The sequence below is a fragment of the Bufo bufo genome, chromosome 1, assembly GCF_905171765.1.
Source record: "Bufo bufo chromosome 1, aBufBuf1.1, whole genome shotgun sequence".
Lineage (NCBI taxonomy): Eukaryota > Metazoa > Chordata > Amphibia > Anura > Bufonidae > Bufo > Bufo bufo.
The window spans coordinates 145,917,991-145,943,817 of record NC_053389.1 but is presented as its reverse complement, the minus strand read 5'-3'; the positions used below and the strand labels follow the sequence as shown (position 1 = coordinate 145,943,817).

At 44.7% G+C, this 25,827-nt stretch overlaps 1 protein-coding gene across 1 annotated transcript in view; it reads left to right on the top strand.

Annotated features, from left to right (window-relative positions):
* The window catches only part of LOC120999336 (nicotinamide N-methyltransferase-like), a 101,005-nt gene extending 79,181 nt beyond the window's left edge, over positions 1–21,824 (top strand). Inside the window, exon 3 of the mRNA XM_040430207.1 lies at positions 21,378–21,824. Coding sequence (XP_040286141.1) covers positions 21,378–21,801 — 424 coding nt within the window. The 3' untranslated portion in view covers positions 21,802–21,824. The remainder of the gene's footprint in view (positions 1–21,377) is intronic.
* The last annotated feature ends 4,003 nt before the right edge of the window (positions 21,825–25,827 follow it).

Here is a 25,827-nt window from a genome sequence, read left to right as displayed (position 1 = left end):
CGAATGCCAACATGTGAAGAAAACACATCAAAAAGGGAAACCTCTACACAACACACTGAAAAGGTAGATGGATTGGACAGGTATCCTATACCTGTCAGCAACAGATATGAGTCACTTTCAGAACACCATTTTTTAGATCGAACTCCGCCACATCACAGATCACGACCGAGACACAGAACACCAGAAAAGAATTATCACAAGCAGAGAGTCACAGCACACACATACAATCTAAGACAGAAAAAAAAATTATCACCAATTCACCCCAGAGAAAGCACAATACAGGACAACACAAGAATGGAATCAATACCAGGAACCCACTCACAATCACTTCCCTATGGAGACACACAATTATCACAATCCGGAATTAAGAAAACGAGAAGAGGAAAAAGGAAGAAAAACACACCACAAACGACACCATTAGAAATAGATCAGGGCTCAATAGTTAATTTGAGTTCCACCACACTCACAAATGCACAGATAAAACTCCTTGAGAAAGGTTTGAAATTTGCCCCTACCAAAAAAAATAATAAGTGTAACCCTGTGAAGTTACACTGGCTGCGTTATCTGAAATGCCCAGTAGATGGACTCAGTATGCTGTTAATAAGACATTGAGCATTGATCACATGACTGGCTGAAATGAGTCACATGGTTAGTGACATCATCGCAGGTCCTAAAACGACGCTGGCTGCACAGCTCTAAGGAGGAAGGTCCTGGAAAAGTTTCTAGAAGCTACGATTTGCTCAGCCAGAGAGAGGACATGGGTCTGGCATTGAGAGACTGCAGCACAGAGATAGAACCTGGCGGAGAGAACTTACTTCACGCAAGATCACGCCTGCTGAGAGAGGGACCGCTGGCAAAGACAAGCACTGAGTCCAGACGTCTGGTGAATCCTGTGAGAGGAGATTGCTGCGGACTGGCCTGGTTAATGGTGTTGTGAGGGTAAGTCAAACCTCTCCCTGTATCACCACAGGGCACCTGTCTCCTCACTCACAATAAAGACTCTGAGGTCCAGTGACGGACATTACACAGCTTAGGCTGCTTCAGTGACCCTGCGGAGCAAGAGCTTATAAGGGCCCCAACTCTCCTATGTGCACCAACGGCCATTAGGGCGAAGATAGGGGGTGGGACGCAGGTGTGCTAGTGGGTGGGTGAGGAAGAATCCACATTACTCTGTTATTTGTGTTACTCTATTGTATTTTTCTATGTATGTTGGTTCATTTTGTTACGCACTATATAAAGTTAATTCCAGTTAGGCTGTGTCAGTCTCATTTGCACCAAGTATGTTCCCAGTGGAGCCTCACATCCCTACCCCGGATGCTCCACTGGGTGGAGGCACTGCCGCAGACATGTACCCCAACTCCCAGATAGCGGAGGCTCGGGATCCGCCTGTCAGGCATAGTGAGTTAACTAGGGTTAGGGACCCCATAGACACTAGGGGGCGCCCCCAAAACCCTGTTACATATGGAGGCACTGCTGAGATGAATTGGGGTACAACCAGTGAGAATAGGTTAAATCCTCAGGCCACTCCCTCCTTTGCAAAAGAGTGGGCCCAGCAAAGAAATGTACCATTACAGCAAGCTGTGATGTTATGCAAAGTCCCATCCTGCTGTGAGATGAATCACGTCATCTTGTGTATAGAACTTCGATTGGGAATAGGGATGGTGACCGTCAGGGATATCCTGCAGGATTCTGAAGGCCAAACTTACATGTTAATATACTGTCATACGGACTTGGGAGACCATGAGATGCCTACCAACATTCATTTATATGGAGCCCCAGATGAAGGATGCTCTTTAGTGTACGCTCTCCTTGATAAGAAAGAAAGGGTCTCACTGCAACAACCCTTTAAATTAGAACAGAGAGATTATGTCACAGAAAATTATTCTAAGCTCCTGACTCCCATCTCCGGAAAGGCCGGAGCCATTCCTAAACAAGCTGCCCATCCTCCTAGGAAACAGGGGATGATTACTCCTAAAGCAGAATTTCATCCATCTACAGCATTACTGAAACCAGACAACCCTGAAGTCCGCACCCCGCCTACAGGAGGTAGTGATGTATCGGACATACTCCAGAAACTCTCAGAAGCCATAGTGACGGCAAACCACACCCATAGTTACCGCAAACTAAAGGTGTTTTCTGGGAATCAGCCTGTTCCTTCAGGAGAAGAGCCTTTTGAGGTCTGAAAGGATAATGCTATGCAGTTGTTGGAGGAATGGTCTTGTACGGATACCATAAAGAAACAGCGGTTGGTGGAGAGTCTTCGTTTTCCCGCTACAGACATGATAAGACTGTACAAGGGAGTAAATGGGCAAGCTACTGTGCACGACTATCTACAAGTTTTTCAGGATGCTTATGGGAAATCAGAAGATTTGGATGATCTGTTGGTTAAGTTCCTAGCCACTAAGCAGAAGGAGCATGAAAAAGCCACTGACTATATCAACCGGTTACAGCTATCGCTTGGAAAGTTATTCCATAAAGGAGCAATTCCTGCCTCTGTGTTGGATGCTCGGCTATCTAAGCAAATTCAGAGAGGTGGTTTAATCAATAATCCAATTATGATTCTGCTGAGAGCCAAGTTGGATGATAAAGTCCTGCCTTATTCCACCTTAATAAATACAGCCAGGAGATTGGAAGACCAGATGTGTCCACCCCTACAGAAGGAGAAAGAGGATACAGAACTGTCAGCTCTTAGGAAGAAGGTGGCTGAATTGGAGTTCTTATGCAAGTCACCACCAGAGAGAGCAGATCCTCCCCCTGGAAGTGGGGGGCAACACAGGAAGACTCAGAAAAAACTGTTTCCTGAGGATTCACCCCGCCGAGGGGATTGCTTTAAATGTGGAAAGTCAGGGCATTTTCAGCGGGAGTGCCCTGAGAACTCCATGGAGGTGGATGTGGAGGTGCTGGCAACCGAGCTTGAGGAGACTCAAATGACCAGGTCTTACAAGCGAAGGAAGACCCGGCCTACATATGGTTTATCTGTAGGAGCCAAGATTGGGCCTAAATCTTTGATACACGTGCAAGTAGAAGGAATTCAGGCTTCAGCATTGCTAGATACAGGTTCTCAAGTCACCATTATCTACCGAGACTTCTATGAATGTCATTTGAAACACATTCCTATGGAACCTGCAGGAGAGTTTCAGCTATGGGGCGTTGGTTCTCAAGCTCAACCTGTGGAGGGATGCATAAAAGTGACCATAACTATTCCCCAGTTAAACACTGGGATAATATGTCCTATGGAGCTGGAAGCTTTGATATGCCCTGCAGCCAGGAAAGTGTGTGCCCCAATAATATTGGGTACTAATGCAAAGATGGTACAGGATGTATTCAAGGCCTATCTGACAGAAGTGGGAGATGTCTCCTTAGACCGACTGATGGAGGTCAGCCCTGTCCTAGGGAAAGAGTGTAGACGACTAGCCCTTGAAACAAAACCAGGGTTGTGCCACTATTCAGGAACAGAACCTGCATTTGTGAAGCCTGGTGAGACCAAAACCTTACGAGCCATAGCCTCAATGCACCATGAAATGTTGGGGGGAACTGGACAATACCTTATTGAGTCTCTGCCTGAAGAGGATCAGAAGAAGGGGTGGACTATCATACCTGAGGTAAAGGATTGGCGGAAAAGGTGGTGTCGGAGCTTTCCTGTGATGGTACAGAATTTAACCCCCACAGAAATCCGGATTGATCGTCATCAGAAGATTGGTGTGATACACCTTTTAGATCAAGTTTCGTCCATCATGTCTGTGAGTGCAGAACAGAAGGATCATGTGAAAGCACCTTTAGATTTTGATCTAGAAGATTCTCCTCTACCACAGGAGTGGAAAGACAGCCTTCGTTCAAAACTGGTCACACGAGAGGGAGTGTTTTCCAGAGCAGAGATGGACGTGGGGTGTTCTAAGAGTGCCACCCATACTATAAGACTTGCTGATTCTACTCCTTTCAGAGAAAGGTCAAGAAGAATACCCCCTCGAGATGTGGAAGATGTCCGGGACATACTCCAGCAGATGGAAGGAGCAGGCATCATCACAGAGTCTCGGAGCCCCTATGCCTCACCTATTGTGGTAGTGAGGAAAAAGAATGGTTCAGTTCAAAGTACGGTAGTCCACACATAGCCGAACAAGAGGACTGTGCCAGATCAGTACACTTTGCCCCGGATAGAGGATCTTCTGAACGCCCTATCTGGCAGCCAGTGGTTCAGTTTGCTTGACTTGAGGTCTGGATATTATCAGGTACCCATGAAGAAGGAGGATCAGGAAAATACAGCTTTCATCTGCCCTTTGGGGTTCTTCCAGTTTACCAGAATGCCACAGGGAGTCACAGGAGCTCCTGCTACTTTTCAGAGGCTGATGGAGAAAACTGTGGGGGATATGAATCCCAAAGAGTGTCTAGTGTATCTAGATGACCTAATTGTTTTCGGGAAGACACCAGAGGAGCATGAACAAAGATTGCTAAAGGTGTTGGATTGACTTCAAGCTGAAGGCCTAAAGCTATCAGTGGACAAATGCCGATTTGCCCAGAACTCTGTCACTTATGTGGGGCATATAGTCTCCGCTGAAGGAGTAGCCACAGATCCTGCTAAAATTGAAGCAGTGTTGAATTGGCCAAGACCAGATAACATCAGTGAGTTGCGGTCCTTTCTCGGATTCTGTGGTTACTACCGAAGGTTCGTGAAAGACTACTCAAAGATTGCTCGAGAGTTACATGATCTACTGAAGATTACCTCTGACGTAAAGGGTGCTAAGGCACCATATCCTAAAGACCCCTTTGGAGAGAAATGGACTTCAGGATGTGAAGATGCCTTTCTGACATTGAAGAAGAGACTTACAGAAGCTCCTGTTTTAGCCTATGCAGACCCTGAGAAACCATATATCCTCCATGTGGATGCCAGTATGGAAGGTCTAGGGGGTGTACTGCACCAAAGTTATCCAGAAGGATTGAGGCCGGTGACTTACATACGTAGAAGTCTTACAGGTGCAGAGAAGAACTATCCAGTCCATAAATTGGAATTTCTGGCACTCAAGTGGGCCATCGTGGATAAGCTACATGACTATTTGTATGGAGCAACATTCGAAGTAAGGACTGACAACAATCCACTTACCTACATTCAGACTACAGCTAAGCTGGATGCCACAGGACATAGGTGGTTGGCTGCCTTGTCAAGCTACAGTTTCAGCCTGAAGTACAAGCCTGGGCCCAAGAATGTCAGCGCAGATGACCTGTCCCGCAGACCTAGACTCCCTCCTCGCCAAGAAGAAGAGGAGTGGGAAGAGATCCCTGGGCCGGGGGTAGGAGCCTTTTGTCAGATGTATGTGGTGGCCGAGAGTCAAGAAGAATTTGCCGAGCTAAGAGGGATAGACTCCATTAGCCACTCTCCAGAAGCCGTGCCTGAGGTGTTCCATGCTCCAGTCATGCTTCAACAGTGGTCCAGTATAACCACAGAAGACAAGAAGAAGACTCAAGCGCAGGACTGGTATATTGGGATAGTTATCAGAGCAATAAAGACTAAGAATCCTAAATTGCTGACTTCTCTACCTGTGAGTCAAAGAGAATTATACCGAAGAGAATTGAGCCGACTACATCTTGAAGATGGAGTACTTTATAGGGTCGTGAAGTATCATGATCACCCTGACAGAAAACAATTGGTACTACCCCACAGATACCGTGGCATGGTCCTGAGAGCTCTCCACGATCAACATGGGCATCTCGGGGTGGACAAGCCCTATGGCCTAGTACAAGATCGGTTCTATTGGCCTCGCATGAGGGAACATGTCGAGCAACATGTAAAGACATGCAGGAGGTGTATCCAGAGGAAGACCCTGCCTGTGAGAGCTGCCCCTATGGGTCATCTGAAAAGTACGGGACCCATGGATCTTGTGTGCATGGACTATCTCGGCATTGAGAGCGATACAGCGGGAATTGGAAATGTGCTGGTGGTAACGGACCATTTCACCAGATATGCTCAAGCCTTCCCCACTAAAGATCAAAAAGCTGTGACTGTAGCCAAAGTCCTTTGGCAGAAGTATTTTATTCACTATGGACTACCCAATCGGATACACTCTGATCAAGGTAGAGACTTTGAGAGTAAGTTGATCAAGGAGCTGTTGGACATGTTGCAGGTGCAGAAGTCCAGAACCACACCTTATCATCCGGAGGGTGATGCACAGCCAGAACGGTTCAATAGGACCCTCCTAGATATGCTAGAGACTCTCAAACAAGTCGAGAAACGGTCTTGGAGTAAACATGTGGAAGCCATGGTCCACGCATACAACTGTACAAGGCATGAATCTACAGGGTTCTCACCCTATTTCCTAATGTTCGGAAGAGAAGCTCGATTACCGATAGATGTCCGTTTGGGAGTGTCTCCTGATGGAACAGATTCAACTTCACACTTTCAATATGTGAGGAACCTCAAACAAAACCTTCATCGGGCCTATGAGTTGGCCACCCAAGCTGCAGCAAAAATGGAAGAACGGAACAAAAGAAGGTATGATTCTAAGGAGAGATATCGGGAGATTCAAGCAGGGGATAAAGTTCTTCTCCGGAATCTAGGTGTGCCTGGAAAACACAAACTGGCTGACAGATGGAAAGATACCCTGTTTGAGGTTGTGTCCAAACTGGAAGGACTGCCAGTGTACAACATTAGGGGCCCGGAGGGCCGAATAAAGGCTTGGCATAGAAACCATCTGCTTCCAGTTGTGTATGCTGATGAAGAGGAAGAGAGTAGTGAAGAACTGGAGGAAAACCCAGCAGAGAATCCTGGAAATGGGCCAGAGGAGACCCCGGGAACTCCCAGTGCAGAGGATCAGTGGTGGTCATCACCCGCAGAAGAAACACAGCAATTGCCTCCTTTAACTCCGGTGGTTCCACAAAGTCCCGGAACCTCTCCTGGGTCACAAAGTTCTCCAAGGTTGAATCCAGAAAGCCCATGTTTTGTGCCTGGAACTTCCCTTAGAGACTCTACTTCGAAGGCAGGAGTCGAAGTCCCACAGTTGATGTCCCAAGATCCTCTCCCACAGCGAGAACTGAGACACAGTACCAGAGTGCGGCAACCCCCTAGGGCCTTAGTTTATGATAATATAGGAGAGCCCAGTTATGCCCCGCTGACACAAGCAGCATCTAAAATGGCCACTTTCCTACATGCACTAGCTGAAGTGGTAAATGTTAGTGACTCTTTACCCTAAATAAATAGCTAGCTAGGATATTACTGTGCCAACTGTACTGTATGTATGCTAAACATTTTTCTGTTGAATTTTTGTTAAGCCCCCTGGCTAGGACTTGCCAGTGGAAGGCAAGTATTTTTCAAGGGGGAGCATGTAACCCTGTGAAGTTACACCGGCTGCGTTATCTGAAATGCCCAGTAGATGGACTCAGTATGCTGTTAATAAGACATTGAGCATTGATCACATGACTGGCTGAAATGAGTCACATGGTTAGTGACATCATCGCAGGTCCTAAAACGACGCTGGCTGCACAGCTCTAAGGAGGAAGGTCCTGGAAAAGTTTCTAGAAGCTACGATTTGCTCAGCCAGAGAGAGGACATGGGTCTGGCATTGAGAGACTGCAGCACAGAGATAGAACCTGGCGGAGAGAACTTACTCCATTGCTGCGGACTGGCCTGGTTAATGGTGTTGTGAGGGTAAGTCAAACCTCTCCCTGTATCACCACAGGGCACCTGTCTCCTCACTCACAATAAAGACTCTGAGGTCCAGTGACGGACATTACACAGCTTAGGCTGCTTCAGTGACCCTGCGGAGCAAGAGCTTATAAGGGCCCCAACTCTCCTATGTGCACCAACGGCCATTAGGGCGAAGATAGGGGGTGGGACGCAGGTGTGCTAGTGGGTGGGTGAGGAAGAATCCACATTACCCTGTTATTTGTGTTACTCTATTGTATTTTTCTATGTATGTTGGTTCATTTTGTTACGCACTATATAAAGTTAATTCCAGTTAGGCTGTGTCAGTCTCATTTGCACCAAGTATGTTCCCAGTGGAGCCTCACATCCCTACCCCGGATGCTCCACTGGGTGGAGGCACTGCCGCAGACATGTACCCCAACTCCCAGATAGCGGAGGCTCAGGATCCGCCTGTCAGGCATAGTGAGTTAACTAGGGTTAGGGACCCCATAGATACTAGGGGGCGCCCCCAAAACCCCGTTATAAGTTTGATACATATGTTGGTATTCAGAAATTTATTCTAAAACTCTGTTTAAAAAAATATCATTTAAAAAATCCGATATCTGTCCAAGCAGATAGAAGTGAACAAGATTCTATAAAACATACAAATTTACGGAACAAATCCATAAAATTCCCAAGGAATGAGATTAGCTATGAAATAGCTACATTTCAAAAAAGCGTTGAATGCGACCTACAAAAAATAAAAGAAGGTTATGTGAGGAAGCCTAATCTAAATAATACGGAAATACAGGCTATTAAACAGCTTCAGAAATAAGCCGACATTAACGATACGCCCGGCGGATAAAGGAGGGGCAGTGATGATCCTTGACACAGTATACTACAAGAAGGAATGTGGTAGCCAATTGTCTGATACTAATACATATCAGAAACTTAGAAAAGATCCTGTGGAGGATTTCCACGGAACCTTGAAGGAATATTGTGAGAAAGGCTTGAATGCAGGTATATTGTCCAAACAAGAACATGATTTTATCTTGGGCACGCAGCAAAGACTGCCTGTCTTTTACTGCCTGCATAAGATGCAAAAAAATCCTAAAGACCCCCCTGGCCGTCCCATAATATCGGGGATAGGATCGCTAACATCTAATCTTTCTAAGTACATTGGTACTCTGCTACAACCTGTGGTCAAGAAGATGAGTTCCTATATCAAGGATACCACACATATTATACAGACCCTTGAAAAACTGGAAATCCAAAATGACTGGATTATGGTGACATTAGATGTCCAATCCCTATATACAGTCATAGACCATCAACAAGGGATGGAGGCGATCAAATCCCAGTTAATTTTAGATGGCTCATTAGTAGAGTTGAGCGAACACCTGGATGTTCGGGTTCGAGAAGTTCGGCCGAACTTCCTGGAAATGTTCGGGTTCGGGATCCGAACCCGACCCGAACTTCGTCCCGAACCCAAACCCCATTGAAGTCAATGGGGACCCAAACTTTTCGGCAGTAAAAAGGCTGCAAAACAGCCCAGGAAAGGGCTAGAGGGCTGCAAAAGGCAGCAAAATGTAGTTAAATCCCCTGCAAACAAATGTGGATAGGGAAATGAATTAAAATAAAAATAAAATAAATAAAAAATAACCAATATCAATTGGAGAGAGGTCCCATAGCAGAGAATCAGTCTTCATGTCAGCCAAAACTGGAACAGTCCATTGTCATATATTTAGGCCCCGGCACCCAGACAGAGGAGAGAGGTCCCATAACAGAGATTCAGGCTTCATGTCAGCAGAGAATCAGTCTTCATGTCATAGCAGAGAATCAGGCTTCACGTCAGCCAAAACTGGAACAGTCCATTGTCATATATTTAGGCCCTGGCACCCAGACAGAGGAAAGAGGTCTCATAACAGAGATTCAGGCTTCATGTCAGCAGAGAATCAGTCTTCATGTCATAGCAGAGAATCAGGCTTCACGTCAGCCAAAACTGGAACAGTCCATTGTCAGATATATAGGCCCCGGCACCCAGAAAGAGGAGAGAGGTCCCATAGCAGAGATTCAGGCTTCATGTCATAGCAGAGAATCATGCTTCACGTCACCCAAAACTGGAACAGTCCATTGTCAGATATTTTGGCCCCGGCACCCAGACAGAGGAGAGAGGTCCCATAGCAGAGATTCAGGCTTCATGTCATAGCAGAGAATGATGCTTCACGTCACACAATGCTGGAACAGGCCACTGTCAGATATTTTTAGGCCCCGGCACCCAAACAGAGGAGAGGTTCATTCAACTTTGGGTTGCCCCGCAATATAATGGTAAAATGAAAATAAAAATAGGATTGAATGAGGAAGTGCCCTGGAGTACAATAATATATGGTTAAGGGGAGGTAGTTAATGTCTAATCTGCACAAGGGATGGACAGGTCCTGTGGGATCCATGCCTGGTTCATTTTTATGAACGTCAGCTTGTCCACATTGGCTGTAGACAGGCCTCTGCGATTATCTGTAATGACGCCCCCTGCCGTGCTGAATACACGTTCAGACAAAACGCTGGCTGCCGGGCAGGCCAGCACTTCCAAGGCATAAAAGGCTAGCTCTGGCCACGTGGACAATTTGGAGACCCAGAAGATGAATAGGGCCGAACCATTAGTCAGTACGTGGAGGTGTGTGCACACGTACTGTTCCACCATGTTAGTGAAATGTTGCCTCCTGCTAACACGTTCCGTATCAGGTGGTGGTGCAGTTAGCTGTGGCGTGTTGACAAAACTTTTCCACATCTCTGCCATGCTAACCCTGCCCTCAGAGGAGCTGGCCGTGACACAGCTGCGTTGGCGACCTCTTGCTCCTCCTCTGCCTTCGCCTTGGGCTTCCACTTGTTCCTCTGTGACATTTGGGAATGCTCTCAGTAGCGCGTCTACCAATGTGCGCTTGTACTCGCGCATCTTCCTATCACGCTCCAGTGCAGGAAGTAAGGTGGGCACATTGTCTTTGTACCATGGATTCAGCAGGGTGGCAACCCAGTAGTCTGCACACGTTAAAATGTGGGTAACTCTGCTGTCGTTGCACAGGCACTGCAGCATGTAGTCGCTCATGTGTGCCAGGCTGCCCAGAGGTAAGGACAAGCTGTCCTCTGAGGGAGGCGTATCGTCATCGTTCTGCGTTTCCCCCCAGCCACGCACCAGTGATGGGCCCGAGCTGTGTTGGGTGCCCCCCCGCTGTGAACATGTTTCATCCTCATCCTCCTCCATCTCCTCCTCATCCTCGTCCTCCTCGTCCTCCATTAGTGGGCCCTGGCTGGCCATATTTGTACCTGGCCTCTTCTGTTGCAAAAAAACTCCCTCTGAGTCACTTCTAAGAGACTGGCCTGAAAGTGCTAAAAATGACCTCTCTTCCTCCTCCTCCTCCTCCTGGGCCACCTCCTCTTCCATCATCACCTTAAGTGTTTTCTCAAGGAGTCATAGAAGTGGTATTGTAACGCTGATAACGGCGTCATCGCCACTGGCCATGTTGGTGGAGTACTCGAAACAGTGCAACAGGGCACACAGGTCTCGCATGGAGGCCCAGTCATTGGTGGTGAAGTGGTGCTGTTCCGCAGTGCGACTGACCCGTGCGTGCTGCAGCTGAAACTCCACTATGGCCTGCTGCTGCTCGCACAGTCTGTCCAGCATGTGCAAGGTGGAGTTCCACCTGGTGGGCACGTCGCATATGAGGCGGTGAGCGGGAAGGCCGAAGTTACGCTGTAGCGCAGACAGGCGAGCAGCGGCAGGATGTGAACGCCGGAAGCGCGCACAGACGGCCCGCACTTTATGCAGCAGCTCTGACATGTCGGGGTAGTTGTAAATGAACTTCTGCACCACCAAATTCAGCACATGCGCCAGGCAAGGGAAACCGGCTAGTCCCAGAGCTGCAACGAGATTTCGCCAATTATCGCACACCACCAGGCCGGGCTTGAGGCTCACCGGCAGCAACCACTCGTCGGTCTGTTGTTCTATACCCCGCCACAACTCCTGTGCGGTGTGGGGCCTGTCCCCCAAACATATGAGTTTCAGAATGGCCTGCTGGCGTTTACCCCGGGCTGTGCTGAAGTTGGTGGTGAAGGTGTGTGGCTGACTGGATGAGCAGGTGGAAGAAGGGGAGGAGGAAGCCGAGTAGGAGGGGGAGGCAACAGGAGGCAAAGAATGTTGCCCTGCGATCCTTGGCAGCGGAAGGATGTGTGCCAAACAGCTCTTCGCCTGGGGCCCAGCCGCCACTACATTTACCCAGTGTGCAGTTAGGGAGATATTGCGTCCCTGGCCGTGCTTACTGGTCCACGCATCTGTGGTTAGGTGGACCTTGCCACAGATGGCGTTGTGCAGTGCACACTTGATTTTATCGGATACTTGGTTGTGCAGGGAAGGCTCGGCTCTCTTGGAGAAGTAGTGGCGCCTGGGAACAACATACTGTGGGACAGCAAGCGACATGAGCTGTTTGAAGCTGTCTGTGTCCACCAGCCTGAATGACAGCATTTCATAGGCCAGTAGTTTAGAAATGCTGGCATTCAGGGCCAGGGATCGAGGGTGGCTAGGTGGGAATTTACGCTTTCTCTCAAATGTTTGTGAGATGGAGAGCTGAACGCTGCCGTGTGACATTGTTGATATGCTTGGTGACGGAGGTGGTGGTGTTGGTGCTACATCCTCTGTTTGCTGGGCGGAAGGTGCCAACGTTCCTCCAGAGGCGGCGGCAGCAGCAGAAGAGGTAGCAGGTAGAGCCTGAGTGAGTTCCTTGTTTTTAAGGTGTTTACTCCACTGCAGTTCATGCTTTGCATGCAGGTGCCTGGTCATGCAGGTTGTGCTAAGGTTCAGAACGTTAATGACTTGCTTCAGGCTCTGATGGCACAGCGTGCAAACCTCTAGGGTCTTGTCGTCAGCACATTGTTTGAAGAACTGCCACGCCAGGGAACTCCTTGAAGGGGCGCTCGGTCGCAGATGGCGGTGGCCAGTAGCAGACGGACTCTCTTGGCGGCGGGTGTTCTGTTTTTGCCCACTGCTCCCTCTTTTGCTACGCTGTTGGCTCGGTCTCACCACTGCCTCTTCCTCCGAATTCTGAATGTCAGTGGCACGACCTTCATTCCATGTGGGGTCTAGGACCTCATCGTCCCCTGCATCGTCTTCCACCCAGTCTTCCTCCCTGACCTCCTGTTCAGTCTGCACACTGCAGAAAGACGCAGCAGTTGGCACCTGTGTTTCGTCATCATCAGAGACGTGCTGAGGTGGTATTCCCATGTCCTCATCAGGAAACATAAGTGGTTGTGCGTTAGTGCATTCTATCTCTTCCACCCCTGGGGAAGGGCTAGGTGGATGCCCTTGGGAAACCCTGCCAGCAGAGTCTTCAAACAGCATAAGAGACTGCTGCATAACTTGAGGCTCAGACAGTTTCCCTGATATGCATGGGGGTGATGTGACAGACTGATGGGCTTGGTTTTCATGCGCCATCTGTGCGCTTTCTGCAGAAGACTGGGTGGGAGATAATGTGAACGTGCTGGCTGCACTGTCGGCCACCCAATTGACTAATGCCTGTACCTGCTCAGGCCTTAGCATCCTTAGAACGGCATTGGGCCCCACCAAATATCGCTGTAAATTCTGGTGGCTACTGGGACCTGAGGTAGTTGGTTCACTAGGACGTGTGGCTGTGGCAGAACGGCCACGTCCTCTCCCAGCACCAGAGGGTCCACTAACACCACCACGACCATGTCCGCGTCCCTTACTAGATGTTTTCCTCATTGTTACCGTTCACCACAATAAGAAAAAAATTATTTGTCCCAATGTATTGAATTCAAATTCAGGCCTTTTTTTTACAGACACCTAACACTATCTGGCTATCTATTTAGGTACCGTATTACACTAATACAGGCACAGCAGTAACAACAGATTTAGCTGAATATAAATTGTAGGCCTAGTATTTAGGCCCTGGATGACAGGTATACGTTTACGGACAGAATTAAACTTGGAAATGCACGGTAGCGTGTGAAGTTATTGAGGATGACCCTATCCGCACCTTCAATCTAATATACCCTTTTATAGATAGATTTAAAGATGGCCTGATACAGCAGAAACCACTGATTTAGGGAATTGCTAAGTTGGGAATTGTATTTCAACCCAGAACAAAAACTGTGCTTTGGCGGACACTAAATGAATTGACCAGCCACAGCAATAACCACAGATTTAGCTGAATATAAATTTTAGGCCTATTATTTATGAGCTGGGTGACAGGTATACGTTTACGGACAGAATAAAACTTGGAAATGCACGGTAGCGTGTGAAGTTATTGAGGATGACACTATCCGTACCTTAAATCTAATATACCCTTTTATGGATCGATTTAAACTTGGCCTGATACAGCAGAAACCACTGATTTAGGGAATTGCTAACTTGGGAATTGTATTTCAACCCAGAACAAAAATATATCCTTTGCCAGACAGCAGACAGTATTACAATTGGCTAGCCACAGCTGAAACACCAGATTTAGGGTACTGCTATTTTGGCAATTGTATTTTACCCCTCAATAAAATAGCAAGCACAGCCAAGCCCCTGATGTAGGATATAGCAAAAAAATAACCACACTATTGATGGTTAAATGGACTTGGTGGCAGCTTGTGCTGGCGCACCACAAGACACAAATTGGCCGCCGATCACCCAAGAAAAAAATGACATAAAAACGCTCTGGGCAGCCTAAAAACAGTGAGCAATTAAATAGCAGCAGTTCAATGTTCCACAGCTGTAGATCGATCACTGAATTAAGTGTTTTTGCTGAGTTAATCACTGCCTAATCTCACCCTAACAGCAGCTGCAACCTCTCCCTACACTGATTAGAGCAGAGTGACGTGCGGCGCTACGTGACTCCAGCTTAAATAGAGGCTGGGTCACATGCTGCACTGGCCAATCACAGCCATGCCAATAGTAGGCATGGCTGTGATGGCCTCTTGGGGCAAGTAGTATGACGCTTGTTGATTGGCTGCTTTGCAGCCTTTCAAAAAGCGCCAAGAAAGCGCCGAACACCAAACCCGAACCCAGACTTTTACGAAAATGTTCGGGTTCGTGTCACGGACACCCCAAAATTCGGTACGAACCCGAACTATACAGTTCGGGTTCGCTCATCCCTACTCATTAGATCTCCTCCAAATAGATTTTAAAGTGGAAGATATAGGGTACATTTTAAACTATAATTATTTTTTCTTTGAGGGGGATTACTTCCTCCAGAAACGTGGCACCGCCATGGGGACCAGGTTCGCCCCCAGTTATGCTAACTTATTTCTGGCCGACTAGGAACGTGTTACTATAGGGCCAAGGCTGGGGGCAGACCTGGCCCTATAGCGGCGCTACATAGATGATGTAATATTCATCTGGAAAGGCACAGAAAACACTTTGAGGGATTTTTTAAAATAAATAAATAATAATACAAGGAATCTGATCTTCACATCAAATGTGAATAATACAAATACAGAATTCTTAGATTTACAAATTGCTAGACGAGATAATACGTTTACATGTAGCACCTTTCAGAAACCAACGTCCAAGAATAGTCTTATACTTTTTTCTAGCTGTCATCTGCCAAATTGGTTAATTAATATTCCGGTGGGGCAGTTCCGTCGGATTAAAAGAAACTGCACAGATGAGAGCAAATTTGAGGAAGAGGCAATAAGAATGAAAGACCAATTTATTTATAAAAAATACCTCGAAGAAATAGTTAATAGCGCATTGGATCGGGTTAAGAAGTTAGAGAGAAAAACTTTCTTCTCCGATAAAAATGAGAATACAAATACAACATCGAAAGAAACGGAATTGAGAGTTATTCTACCATTCAATGCACATTATAAGAAAGTCCAACATATTTTAAAACAACATTGGCATTATATATTGGACGACAAAAAAGTAGGCCATTTGATTCCAAAGGTCCCTCTGATATCTTTTACGAAGGTGCCTAATCTTGGCCTAAAAATAGCGCCCTCCGTCAAGCAACAAAAAGTAAAGAAAACCTCTATGTTCCAAAATTGGACAAACATAAATGGTTTCTTTAGATGTGGGAGATGCATTGCATGTAAACACACAGTATTCCATAAAAAAAACATTAGAAGTGACATCCACACAAAATCAGTTCTCCTGGAAAATTAGGGACAGTTTATCCTGCAACTCCTCCAGTGTCATCAACATTATCCAGTGCCCATGTCAGAAACAATATATCGGACGAACAAAATGGTTACTAAAAACAAGGATATCCAAACATATAACTAAGAATAAAAATGGGTTCGACAAACATTCTTTGTCGAGACATTTTAAAAAATTTCATAACAAAGACCCCACTAAACTGACATTTGCGGCGCTGGAGAAGGTAGATCGACACTGGAGGGGAGGTGATCATATCCACCGGATGTCCAGGATTGAATCTAGACGAATCTATGAGTTCGGGACTTTATTTCCAGCAGGTCTTAATGCTGAGCTAGAGATCTTCGGTTTCCTGTGAGGGGGTGGGCGCTTGATTCTGACGTAAGACCGCGGTGTGGATATTAAGTTGGCACTGCGGTCCCCTCGGAGGCAGGCCTCCATCCCATTACACCAGCAGGATCCCGGATGTCAATCACTCATCAATCAAGTCCATATCCCAAATTGTGTATTTTTTTTATACGTATTTTTTTAAATATATATTTTATATATTTTTATATATATTGTAGGAATAAAAGTATTTTTAATCATTTTGGTGCATTAGAATGAATCAGATGACCAAACCAGCAGTATAGGCAACAAAAACGCATCTGGAGAAAAAAAACGCATCACCAAAAAAAGCATCGAAAAAACGCATTGAAGAAAATCGCAAGAAAAATCGATTCGAAAAAATATTCGAAAAAAAATAAATAAATTTAAATTAAATATTCGAAAAAAATATATATTCCAAAAAAAATATCCAAAATAGAACATCTGACACATGAGAATGAACACTAGTTGGATTCAGAAGTGTTGGCGATAAAAATGCCTCTGTCGAAAAAATCGCATGTATTTGAAAAATCGCATCAAAATCGATTTTGCCCTTTTTTGAAATCCACTAATCCGGGATTTATTTATGACCAAATGGCTCTCCTTGGAATCTGTTTTCCATAATTTACTTAACACCTAGTAGAGTATAAAGAGTGAGATCTAAGCATACAGAGTATAACCACTGAGGAAGAGGTCAGCTAGACTTCGAAACGCGTCTGGTGCTGGATAACAATGCTATGAAAGATTCCACAAACAATTGAAGCATGGCCATGCGATTTTAACTCTACGATTATCCGAATATAATCTTTCAATAATTTTTATCGAATATTCGATAGATATAAAGTATAATTTACAGGCCTCACGGAATGTCAAAAACTTGTCCCTTCCCCCAGAAAATCTGTCAGGGAGAGGGACCTTGGGTTCCGCAACCACCTGGTTACCAGTAGCAACCGCTGGGTTTGCGGTCAGTTGTAATTGCTGCTGTTGGTGGAGGACCGACGCCTTCAATCCTGCCACCTCCAAAGACAGGCCATGAAATTGTTTGGACAGAGCAGCAATTTGATCCATACTGGATTCTAAGTAGGTAAAAAAAATGTTTTTTTTTTAAATTTTATTTTATTTTTTACCTACACAAAAATAAGGGCCAGATATAATGTAATGACCGGCGTCACGCACAGGGAGGGAAAAGGGAAAGCCCTGCCCAAGTGAGAGGGTAAGGTGGTGACCCCTGACTCACCTTGCAGCTGGCACCTGACTGCCCTGACGTCCCTAGACGGGTTACTCACCCATGCGGCGATCACGTGCCTAAACCCTGGCTTTCCCTGAAATGAGCCCTAGATAGTGAACGGGCCGGTGGGATCGCTAGTCCGCACCACTGAACTAAGAGGGAAACACCAGGGAGAGGACAGACAACACAGACAAACACATACACCCAGGTGGGCGACCACAGCAGTCCACAAAGGTCCAACAGGGATCCGGAGGGTAGCGTTCTGGATCAACAACCAGAGAACGCAGTAACACAGCTCCAGAGCGTCAGAATAGATGTCCAGGCAGGAAGCTCTATATCTGGCAACCAGAGAAGTGTGAGAGGGGAATATAAGGAGGTTTGGGAGTGCTGGACAAGGAACAGCTGAGGAGAAGGAGCTATGGATCCCTGAGTGAGCCAAAAGGGTTTGCAAAGCAAACCCAGAAAGCTACCATAAGGAAACAGCCCTATCTTACATAGAGCGCGCAGCCAACCGCTGCAACCTCCTGACCCCGGGTACAACGGAGTCAGGCGTGGCTCTTGACACCCTCGTGACAACCTGCACTTCAACTCTTGTGCTAACTGCATGCAGATTGGGACAGAGAGGCAGTGAAGGCAACCTGAAAGTTTTCACTGGAACACAGGTTCAAAACCACCTTGAGAATATACATCTGAGCGCACACTAGCCAGTGTGAGGACTACACATCAGCAGGTTGGGTGAGTGCTCAGTGAGCAACCGATTATCTGCATGTTACCAGTATAGTGCGGCAACATAATCATTTGTACCTCTTTTGGATGCGATTGTGGTGGATGCAATGTTATATCCAAACGCAAAGGTTGCTACTAGTGATGAGCGGCAGGTGCCATATTCGATTTCGACGAAATTCGCGAATATTCGATAGAATATTCGTTTTATATTCGTCGAAATCGAATATTCGTCATTATACTTGTTATCGCGATTAATATGCGATTTAAATAATCGCGTATTGCGATTTTAACTTAAAGGCTACTCTCCTATTGAAATAGCAATGTGATTAATTCAAGTTATAATAATCGAATTTCGATTTTAACTTAGCACTGCTATATTCCATATTCGTTAATTCTAGCTTAATATGGAATATAGCAGTGCTAAGTTAAAATCGAAATTCGATTATTATAACTATATTTTTTTATTGTTATATTTTTTTCTTTCCCACTTCCCTAAAGTTGTTCTTACCTGTCCTTTGGATTTCTGGCTTCCTGGCTGCTCCAGTCAGTGCCCGTTGCCGCTTCTGCCGACTTCCGTGCTCATGGAGCGTCCCCATCACCATGGGAACATCTCCATATACTAGAATGTACTGTCGGATTTGAGAATTACATGAAAAATCGCAATTCGATTATTTCAAGTTATAATAATCGAATTTCGATTTTAACTTAGCACTGCTATATTTAATTCTAGCCTAATGTGGACTATAGCAGTGCTAAGTTAAAATCGAAATTCGATTATTATAACTTGAATTAATCGAATTGCGATTTCAACTTGGACCTGGTTTACTATGGTTGGCTTGGTAGAATTAGCGAATATGACGAATGTATTCGTCATATTCCACAAAACGAATATAACGAATGTATTCGTCATATTCCACAAAACGAAGATAACGAAGTATTCTGCATCTTCGTTTTAGCTACCCATTCATCAACTTCGCTAATTCTAGCAATCATATAGGAAAGTTTACTATAGAGACAGCTAAGTTTAATTCGCTATGCGATTATATTACTTAGCTTTTTTTTTATAAATAGAATAATTATAATAATTATCAGGTATTATAATTATTCTATTTTTTTTTTTTAAAAAGCAGTCATATAATCGCAAAAAAGAATATTCGAAATATCGAATTTATATCACTATATTCGAAATATTCACGAATTAGCGAAGTGCCGATATTCGCCCAAAAAATTTGATATTCGAATATTCGCGCTCAACACTAGTTGCTACCAATAAAAGTAACAATTAACTTGAAAATATATTTGAATGCACACTAGCTAGTGTGAAGATCCCTTATCCATAGGTCAGGCGAGTGTGCAGTGGCAACCACTGACTTGCTATACCAACCGAATATAGGACTATTGTTACTTGCGATTCATTCGCAAAATTTTTTGGATGTACTGTTACACCAAAGGAAAATTGTAAGGCAGCTCTCACCTGCAATGGTTGAATCACCTGTGGTGCACGGATGCCGCACCTGGGTGCGGTGAAATCCAAAGAACAAAGAAGAGAAATCCGGCTCACTTCAGGTGAAGTATTAACTTTTTATTCTTAATGTTACACCAAAGGATACAGGTGCCGGCCATTCAACATTGATATCAGTTGAAAAGGACATTATCTGTTGGAACGTGAATTCAATTTCTATATAGTGTGTTTTAGTTATATTCTAGTTTTATACTATTTTAGTAATTTTAGAGTGTATTTTATTCTAATTTTATTGTACCTATATCTCATATTAAATATTGTGCCTGCTCCATGGTGGTTGAGTGCTTACCTATCCATTCAAATTTGATGAATAGTTCTAGCCTTGCTGATGGTGCCCTATCTTACCGCTGCTGTCTGGCTGCCTTCCTGCCTACCATCATATTGCCTTCATACCATCTTGTTAAATACTGCTGCTGCTGCTACCTTCATCGTGCAACTGCCTCTGTCGGCCTTCCTGAAAACATGTACCATATGGCTGCTGTCACCACCACCACAGCTGCTATTCTTCACTGCGAATCCGCTACTGCCACTATTATTAACGTTAAGCATCTGTCACTAAAATTACTACTACTGCTACTACTATCACTACTACTAATCCCCACAGACTTTTTGGATGTTCCATGTTAAGTTGCTTCTGCTGTTGCTACTATTGCATCCACATACCTATAATACCTTACCCTTTCCACATCCACACTGTATAGTTGCTCCCATTTAAAAGGGAGCCACTTTTTCTTCAGACAATTAGCACTCCAAGCATTACCAACCCTATAAATGCATAATTTTTGGATTTTTAATCCCATAACACCATCCGTCCCCGAGGAAGACACTTTTTGGAAGCTTTGGAATATGAAAAAGCATAACACATACGGTGTCACAGTATTTTTTTTAAACACATTGCTTGTTAATGCTGTAAAACATGCATCTACCCACAGCTATGTTTGTTAGTGTCACTCTGCCATTGCATTCAAGAGCTTAGGGAGGGAGGAGAGAGAGAAAAAGTTAAAATTCATAAAAATTTAACAATACAAGATATCATGTTTTCCTATAAATTCTGAGTCCTAGGAGACTAGAGGGTGGTATATACCAATTTCCAGGGCCATTGGAGCCACTTTGGTTCGGACCAAATGGAATCGGGTCCAAACTGAACTTTTTAAAAAATTCTGCAAATCAGAACCAAACCGAATCTCAAAGGGTTTGCTCGTCTCTAATCTGTACACATTAACTGTAGAAAATTTGCAACAGGTTTTTGAAAGAGAAGACACCCACACAACACTAACTCAACCTATCCATAGTGCTAAAAGCCACTCCATTAATAAATTCATTCTTTTTGCCTAAATATATTTACTCACTTCCTAACACCATCCCTTTAAGACCCTACAATGTATGTGTGTCTAATAGCTGTGTCTGTGAAAGACATGTCTCCTAACATCAGTGGCTGAGTTCAAAATGCTGTTTCTGTTGGACCCTTACATAGTGTTTAATAGACCAATTATTATGTTCCCTCACACATGACTGAGAGACTGAGTGCAAGCTCACATGCCAAGGTCCCACTCAGGGTCATGTGATCCTTCATCTTCCCTTTGCTGTTACCCTCACAAGTGTACTGAATTTGATCTGTAAAACGACATACACCATTTTGCGTGCATTGGTCAAATCAAATCGCCAAAACGTCTGCTTCGAATCCATTTTGTTTAGAATGATTTCACTCATTTCTAATGCTGACTTCTTTGTGTTGATTGTAAGATAATCACTTTCTTCATTTTCTCATTTCTGTCAGTCACCTGGAACAGGACAAAGAAGACAAAGTGAGAGCAACAATGAAACATGTTTTAAAATGTAACCTGCAAAAAGACAATCTGACGGATCCGATAGTATTACCGCTAGCCGATTGTCTCATCAGTGCTTGGCTCCTAGATGTTATCAGCAAAGACAAAGTTGAATACATCAGACATCTCAAGAAATGCTCAAAGTTACTGAAACCGGGAGGGCACTTCATATTAATTGGAGATTTAGACACCACATATATCACTGTCGGGAAACACAAGTTCCATTATCTCAAATATAATGAGGAGTTTGCCAGAAATGCTTTAGCTGGAGAAGGGTTTGTCATTGATTGCTGTAAGGTTAAAGAGAGCACAGTTGTGAGTGACCTTTGTGACTATAAAGGTGTCATATTCATTGTAGCTCACAAAAACAAATAGGGCTGAGTTGAAACTTATCAATAAAGTCTGTATGTCAACAGTTTATAAGTGAGGCTTTAAGGGCCCTTTCACACTTGCGTTCTTTTCTTCCGGCATAGAGTTCCGTCGTTGGGGCTCTATGCCGGAAGAATCCTGATCAGTTTTATCCTAATGCATTCTGAATAAAGAGAAATCCGTTCAGGATGCATCAGGATGTCTTCAGTTCCGGACCGGAACGTTTTTTGGCCGGAGAAAATACTGCAGCATGCTGCGCTTTTTGCTCCGGCCAAAAATCCTGAACACTTGCCGCAAGGCCGGATCCGGAATTAATGCCCATTGAAAGGCATTAATCCGGATCCGGCCTTAAGCTAAACATCGTTTCGGCGCATTGCCGCATCCGACATTTAGCTTTTTCTGAATGGTTACCATGGCTCCCAGGACGCTAAAGTCCTGGCAGCCATGGTAAAGTGTAGTGGGGAGCGGGGGAGCAGTATACTTACCGTCCGTGCGGCTCCCCGGGCGCTCCAGAGTGACGTCAGGGCGCCCCACGCACAAGGATGACGTGATTGCATGGACACGTCATCAATGCGCATGGGGCGCTCTGACGTCATTCTGGCGCGCCCTGGGAGCCGCACGGACGGTAAGTATACTGCTCCCCTGCTCCCCACTACTACTATGGCAGCCAGGACTTTAATAGCGTCCTGGGTGCCATAGTTACACTGAACGCATTTTGAAGACGGATCTGTCTTCAAATGCTTTCAGTTCACTTGCGTTTTTCCGGATCCAGCGGGCACCTCCGGCAAATGGAGTGCACGCCGGATCCGGACAACGCAAGTGTGAAAGAGCCCTAAAACAGACTCTAATGTCCACCTGTTACATCGAAAATACAATCCAATCTTCAGGCAGCATGTTATAGAACAGGAGGATTTCTGCAGACTGATATATATGCACAGTCTTACAGTAAAGGCTGTCAGTCACTGATTGCTGATTGAACTCTTAAAGGGTTTCTGTCACCAGAATTAACCCTATTAAACTAGCTGATAGTGATAGTCTTGCGGTTCGCCCAGTGGTCGGTTCGCGGCGAACTTTGCTCGTTCGTGATTCGCCGATTATGCGAACATATGGCAATATTCGCGCCTGCCATTTTATTTTACATTGTGAAGAACTTTGACTCATGACACATCCATCAGGTGGTACAGAACAGCCAATTGAGAGGTTTCAGCACATGGACATACCCCCTACCTTATAAATAGACCTGATCTGGGTGCCATTTTACATTCAGTCTTTTGCCAGTGTAGGGAGAGGTTGCTGTGTGGAGCAGGGACGGACTGTTAGGGACACCAAACACTATCAAATAGGTCCACAAAAGTCCTTTTAAGGACTGGTATAGGTGTACTATTGATAGGTGTGCAGTACAGAGGGGTGTAATACACTTATAATAAACTTTCTAACATATAAAGCATAATATAGTGGATTTGTATTGTGCAGCAGTGGTGAGCGGTTCTGCAGCGATACTGCAGCTACACAGAGTGACAAACGCAATTAGAAAAAAATAATTAGAACTGGTGTGATATACCAGTCGCCCACCAAAAAAACAGATTGAAGCAGGGTGTTATATACCAATAATATACTTTCTATATAGTGCATTTGGGTAAAGCAGCATTTGTTTGCGGTTTTGCTGCGTTCCCTCTGATACACAGAGTAACAAACGGTATTGGAAAAAATTATTATAACTGGTGTGATATACCAGTCGCCCCCCAAAAAAACTGATAGAAGTGGGGTGTTATATACCAATAATATACTTTCTTTATAGTGTATTTGGGTACAGCAGCATTTGTTTGCTGTTTTGCTGCGTTCCCTCTGCTACACACAGTGACAAACAGTATTGGAAAAAATAATTATAACTGGTGTGCGCATGCGCGTATGCAAAAATTATATTGCTTATATTTCGCATTTAAAAAAATAATTAATGCAGATCGCAAATTCTAATAATACATCTGGTATGTCACTGTCCATGTTGTGGGACTATTTGTGCACTTCTAGTAATTATTTCTTGGCTGCAAATATGAGCTTAAGGTTTTTCAGGTTCGCCTGCCATTAAAATAAATGGGACCCGCCGTGAACTTGCGGTTCGCGAACATTTGATCGTGTTCGCGAACTGTCCCGGCAGATGTTCGTCCATCACTACTAGCTGACATTAGCAATGTGCTAATGTCATCTGAACCTAATTAGCCTATTCCTACTTTTATCTATGCCCCCCGTTACTCCAGAAATATAACTTTTATAATATGCTAATTAGCCCCTAGGAGCAGGGGGGCGTTGTCCCTAGAGGCTCCGTTATCCCAACTCTGGCCACGCCCTGCTACACTAGATTGACAGGGCCAGGCAGCCTTCACCTCCTACTGCCGGCCCTGTCTGCCGTGTAACTCTTGCACCTGCGCCGTCCCGTTCAGTATTCTGCGCTGAACGGCGTGAGATTTCCCCAGCGCACAGGGTCGGCAGTTGGAGGTGAAGGCTGGCTGGCCCTGTCAATCTAGTGTAGCAGGGCGTGGGCAGAGGTGGGAGAACGGAGCCTCTAGGAGCAGGGGCAATGCCCCCCTGCTCCTAGGGGCAAATTAGCATATTATAAAAGTTATATCTCTGGAGTAACAGGGGCATAGATAAAAGTAGGAATAGGCTAATTAGGTTCAGCTGACATTAGCACATCGCTAATGTCAGCTAGTTTAATAGGGTTAATTCTTTAAGCCCCGAATGAGCAGAGATTTAAATGAGGAAGTCATAGTGGAGCTTTTGGTACAAGACTATATATCAGTCTAATGAGTTGCTCATGCTCGATAACATGATGCCTGTAGATTGAAGTGTATTTTCAATGTGACAAATTTGCTTTGTTAATCAAACCAAGGCTTCCTTTAGGATTGTGTTTAGGGTTAGTTCATAAGTCATTGTTTTGGGCTAGGCTAGGCTATGCATGCTCCTCGGGGCTCGGAGCAACTTATAAGCACAAAAATAAAAGTAAGACTTTCTCAATAAAGATAGATCAGATTGATGCAAGACAAGGGTCCTACCACTCGACCTTACCAGGGAATATGTCTGGTTCACTAGGGTTGATTATGATGACAGATGCTCTTTAAAATCCTCATATTATGCAACTACTTTAATATTCTTTGTTGAAAATCATTTAAGGGTGAAGGTTAATAATTTCAAAATTTATATTTATTGTATTGATCATACACCCTCCCCTTTTCTTTTATTGAACTTCAAATTCTCTGCATAAACAGAATTAAAAAACCTAAATATATTATTGAATGCAGTGAGCTCTGTAAATGTTTCTTCACCAGTTTATTTTGTTTATTTCAATAGTCATAACTTGTTAAAATTTTCAGCAGCATAAACAGTTTTTGTTAGGAGACCATTACTCGTAACCTATTAAAAATCAAAGGAGCACATAGGTCCCTTGGCGCCTGTCCAAACCCATCTAGTCCCTCAAGGGACGTAATTTCCTGATTTTTAGAGTTTAGTGTGAAGAAGTACATTCTAAAAAACGCTAGAGAATCCAGATCTTGTGAATACAGTATGAGAGTCATCAAATTGCTTAGCGCCCCTCACTCTTAATAAGTGCCAGCTCTTGAAGCCACTCACAGATGCTTTGTGCTCCAATAAGATGTTATACTGATGGATGATCCCTTTTGAACTGGCTACAATGGTTGAGAGGAAGATACGGTATATTTAATTTGCATTCATGAAGATTTAGATCCCTTATTGGAAGAACTGGACCTGCTCACCCTTCAAATCCCAGACAGGTCACCAGTTTACGAATTAGCTGCCTTAACTAGAGATGAGCAAATTAAAAAAAAAAAACGATTCGTCGGTTCGCCATTTTATTATTTTTTTTATTTGATTTGACCTGAATAAATACGCGGTGAATTACGTTAAAAACTGCTTTTTCTGGGCTGCAGAGAGCCTTTATAGTGGTGTAGAACACTGTGCCTTGCAGTAACACGTATAGGGAGTCTGCATTGGTAGAGTCTGTATGACATGCAGATGACA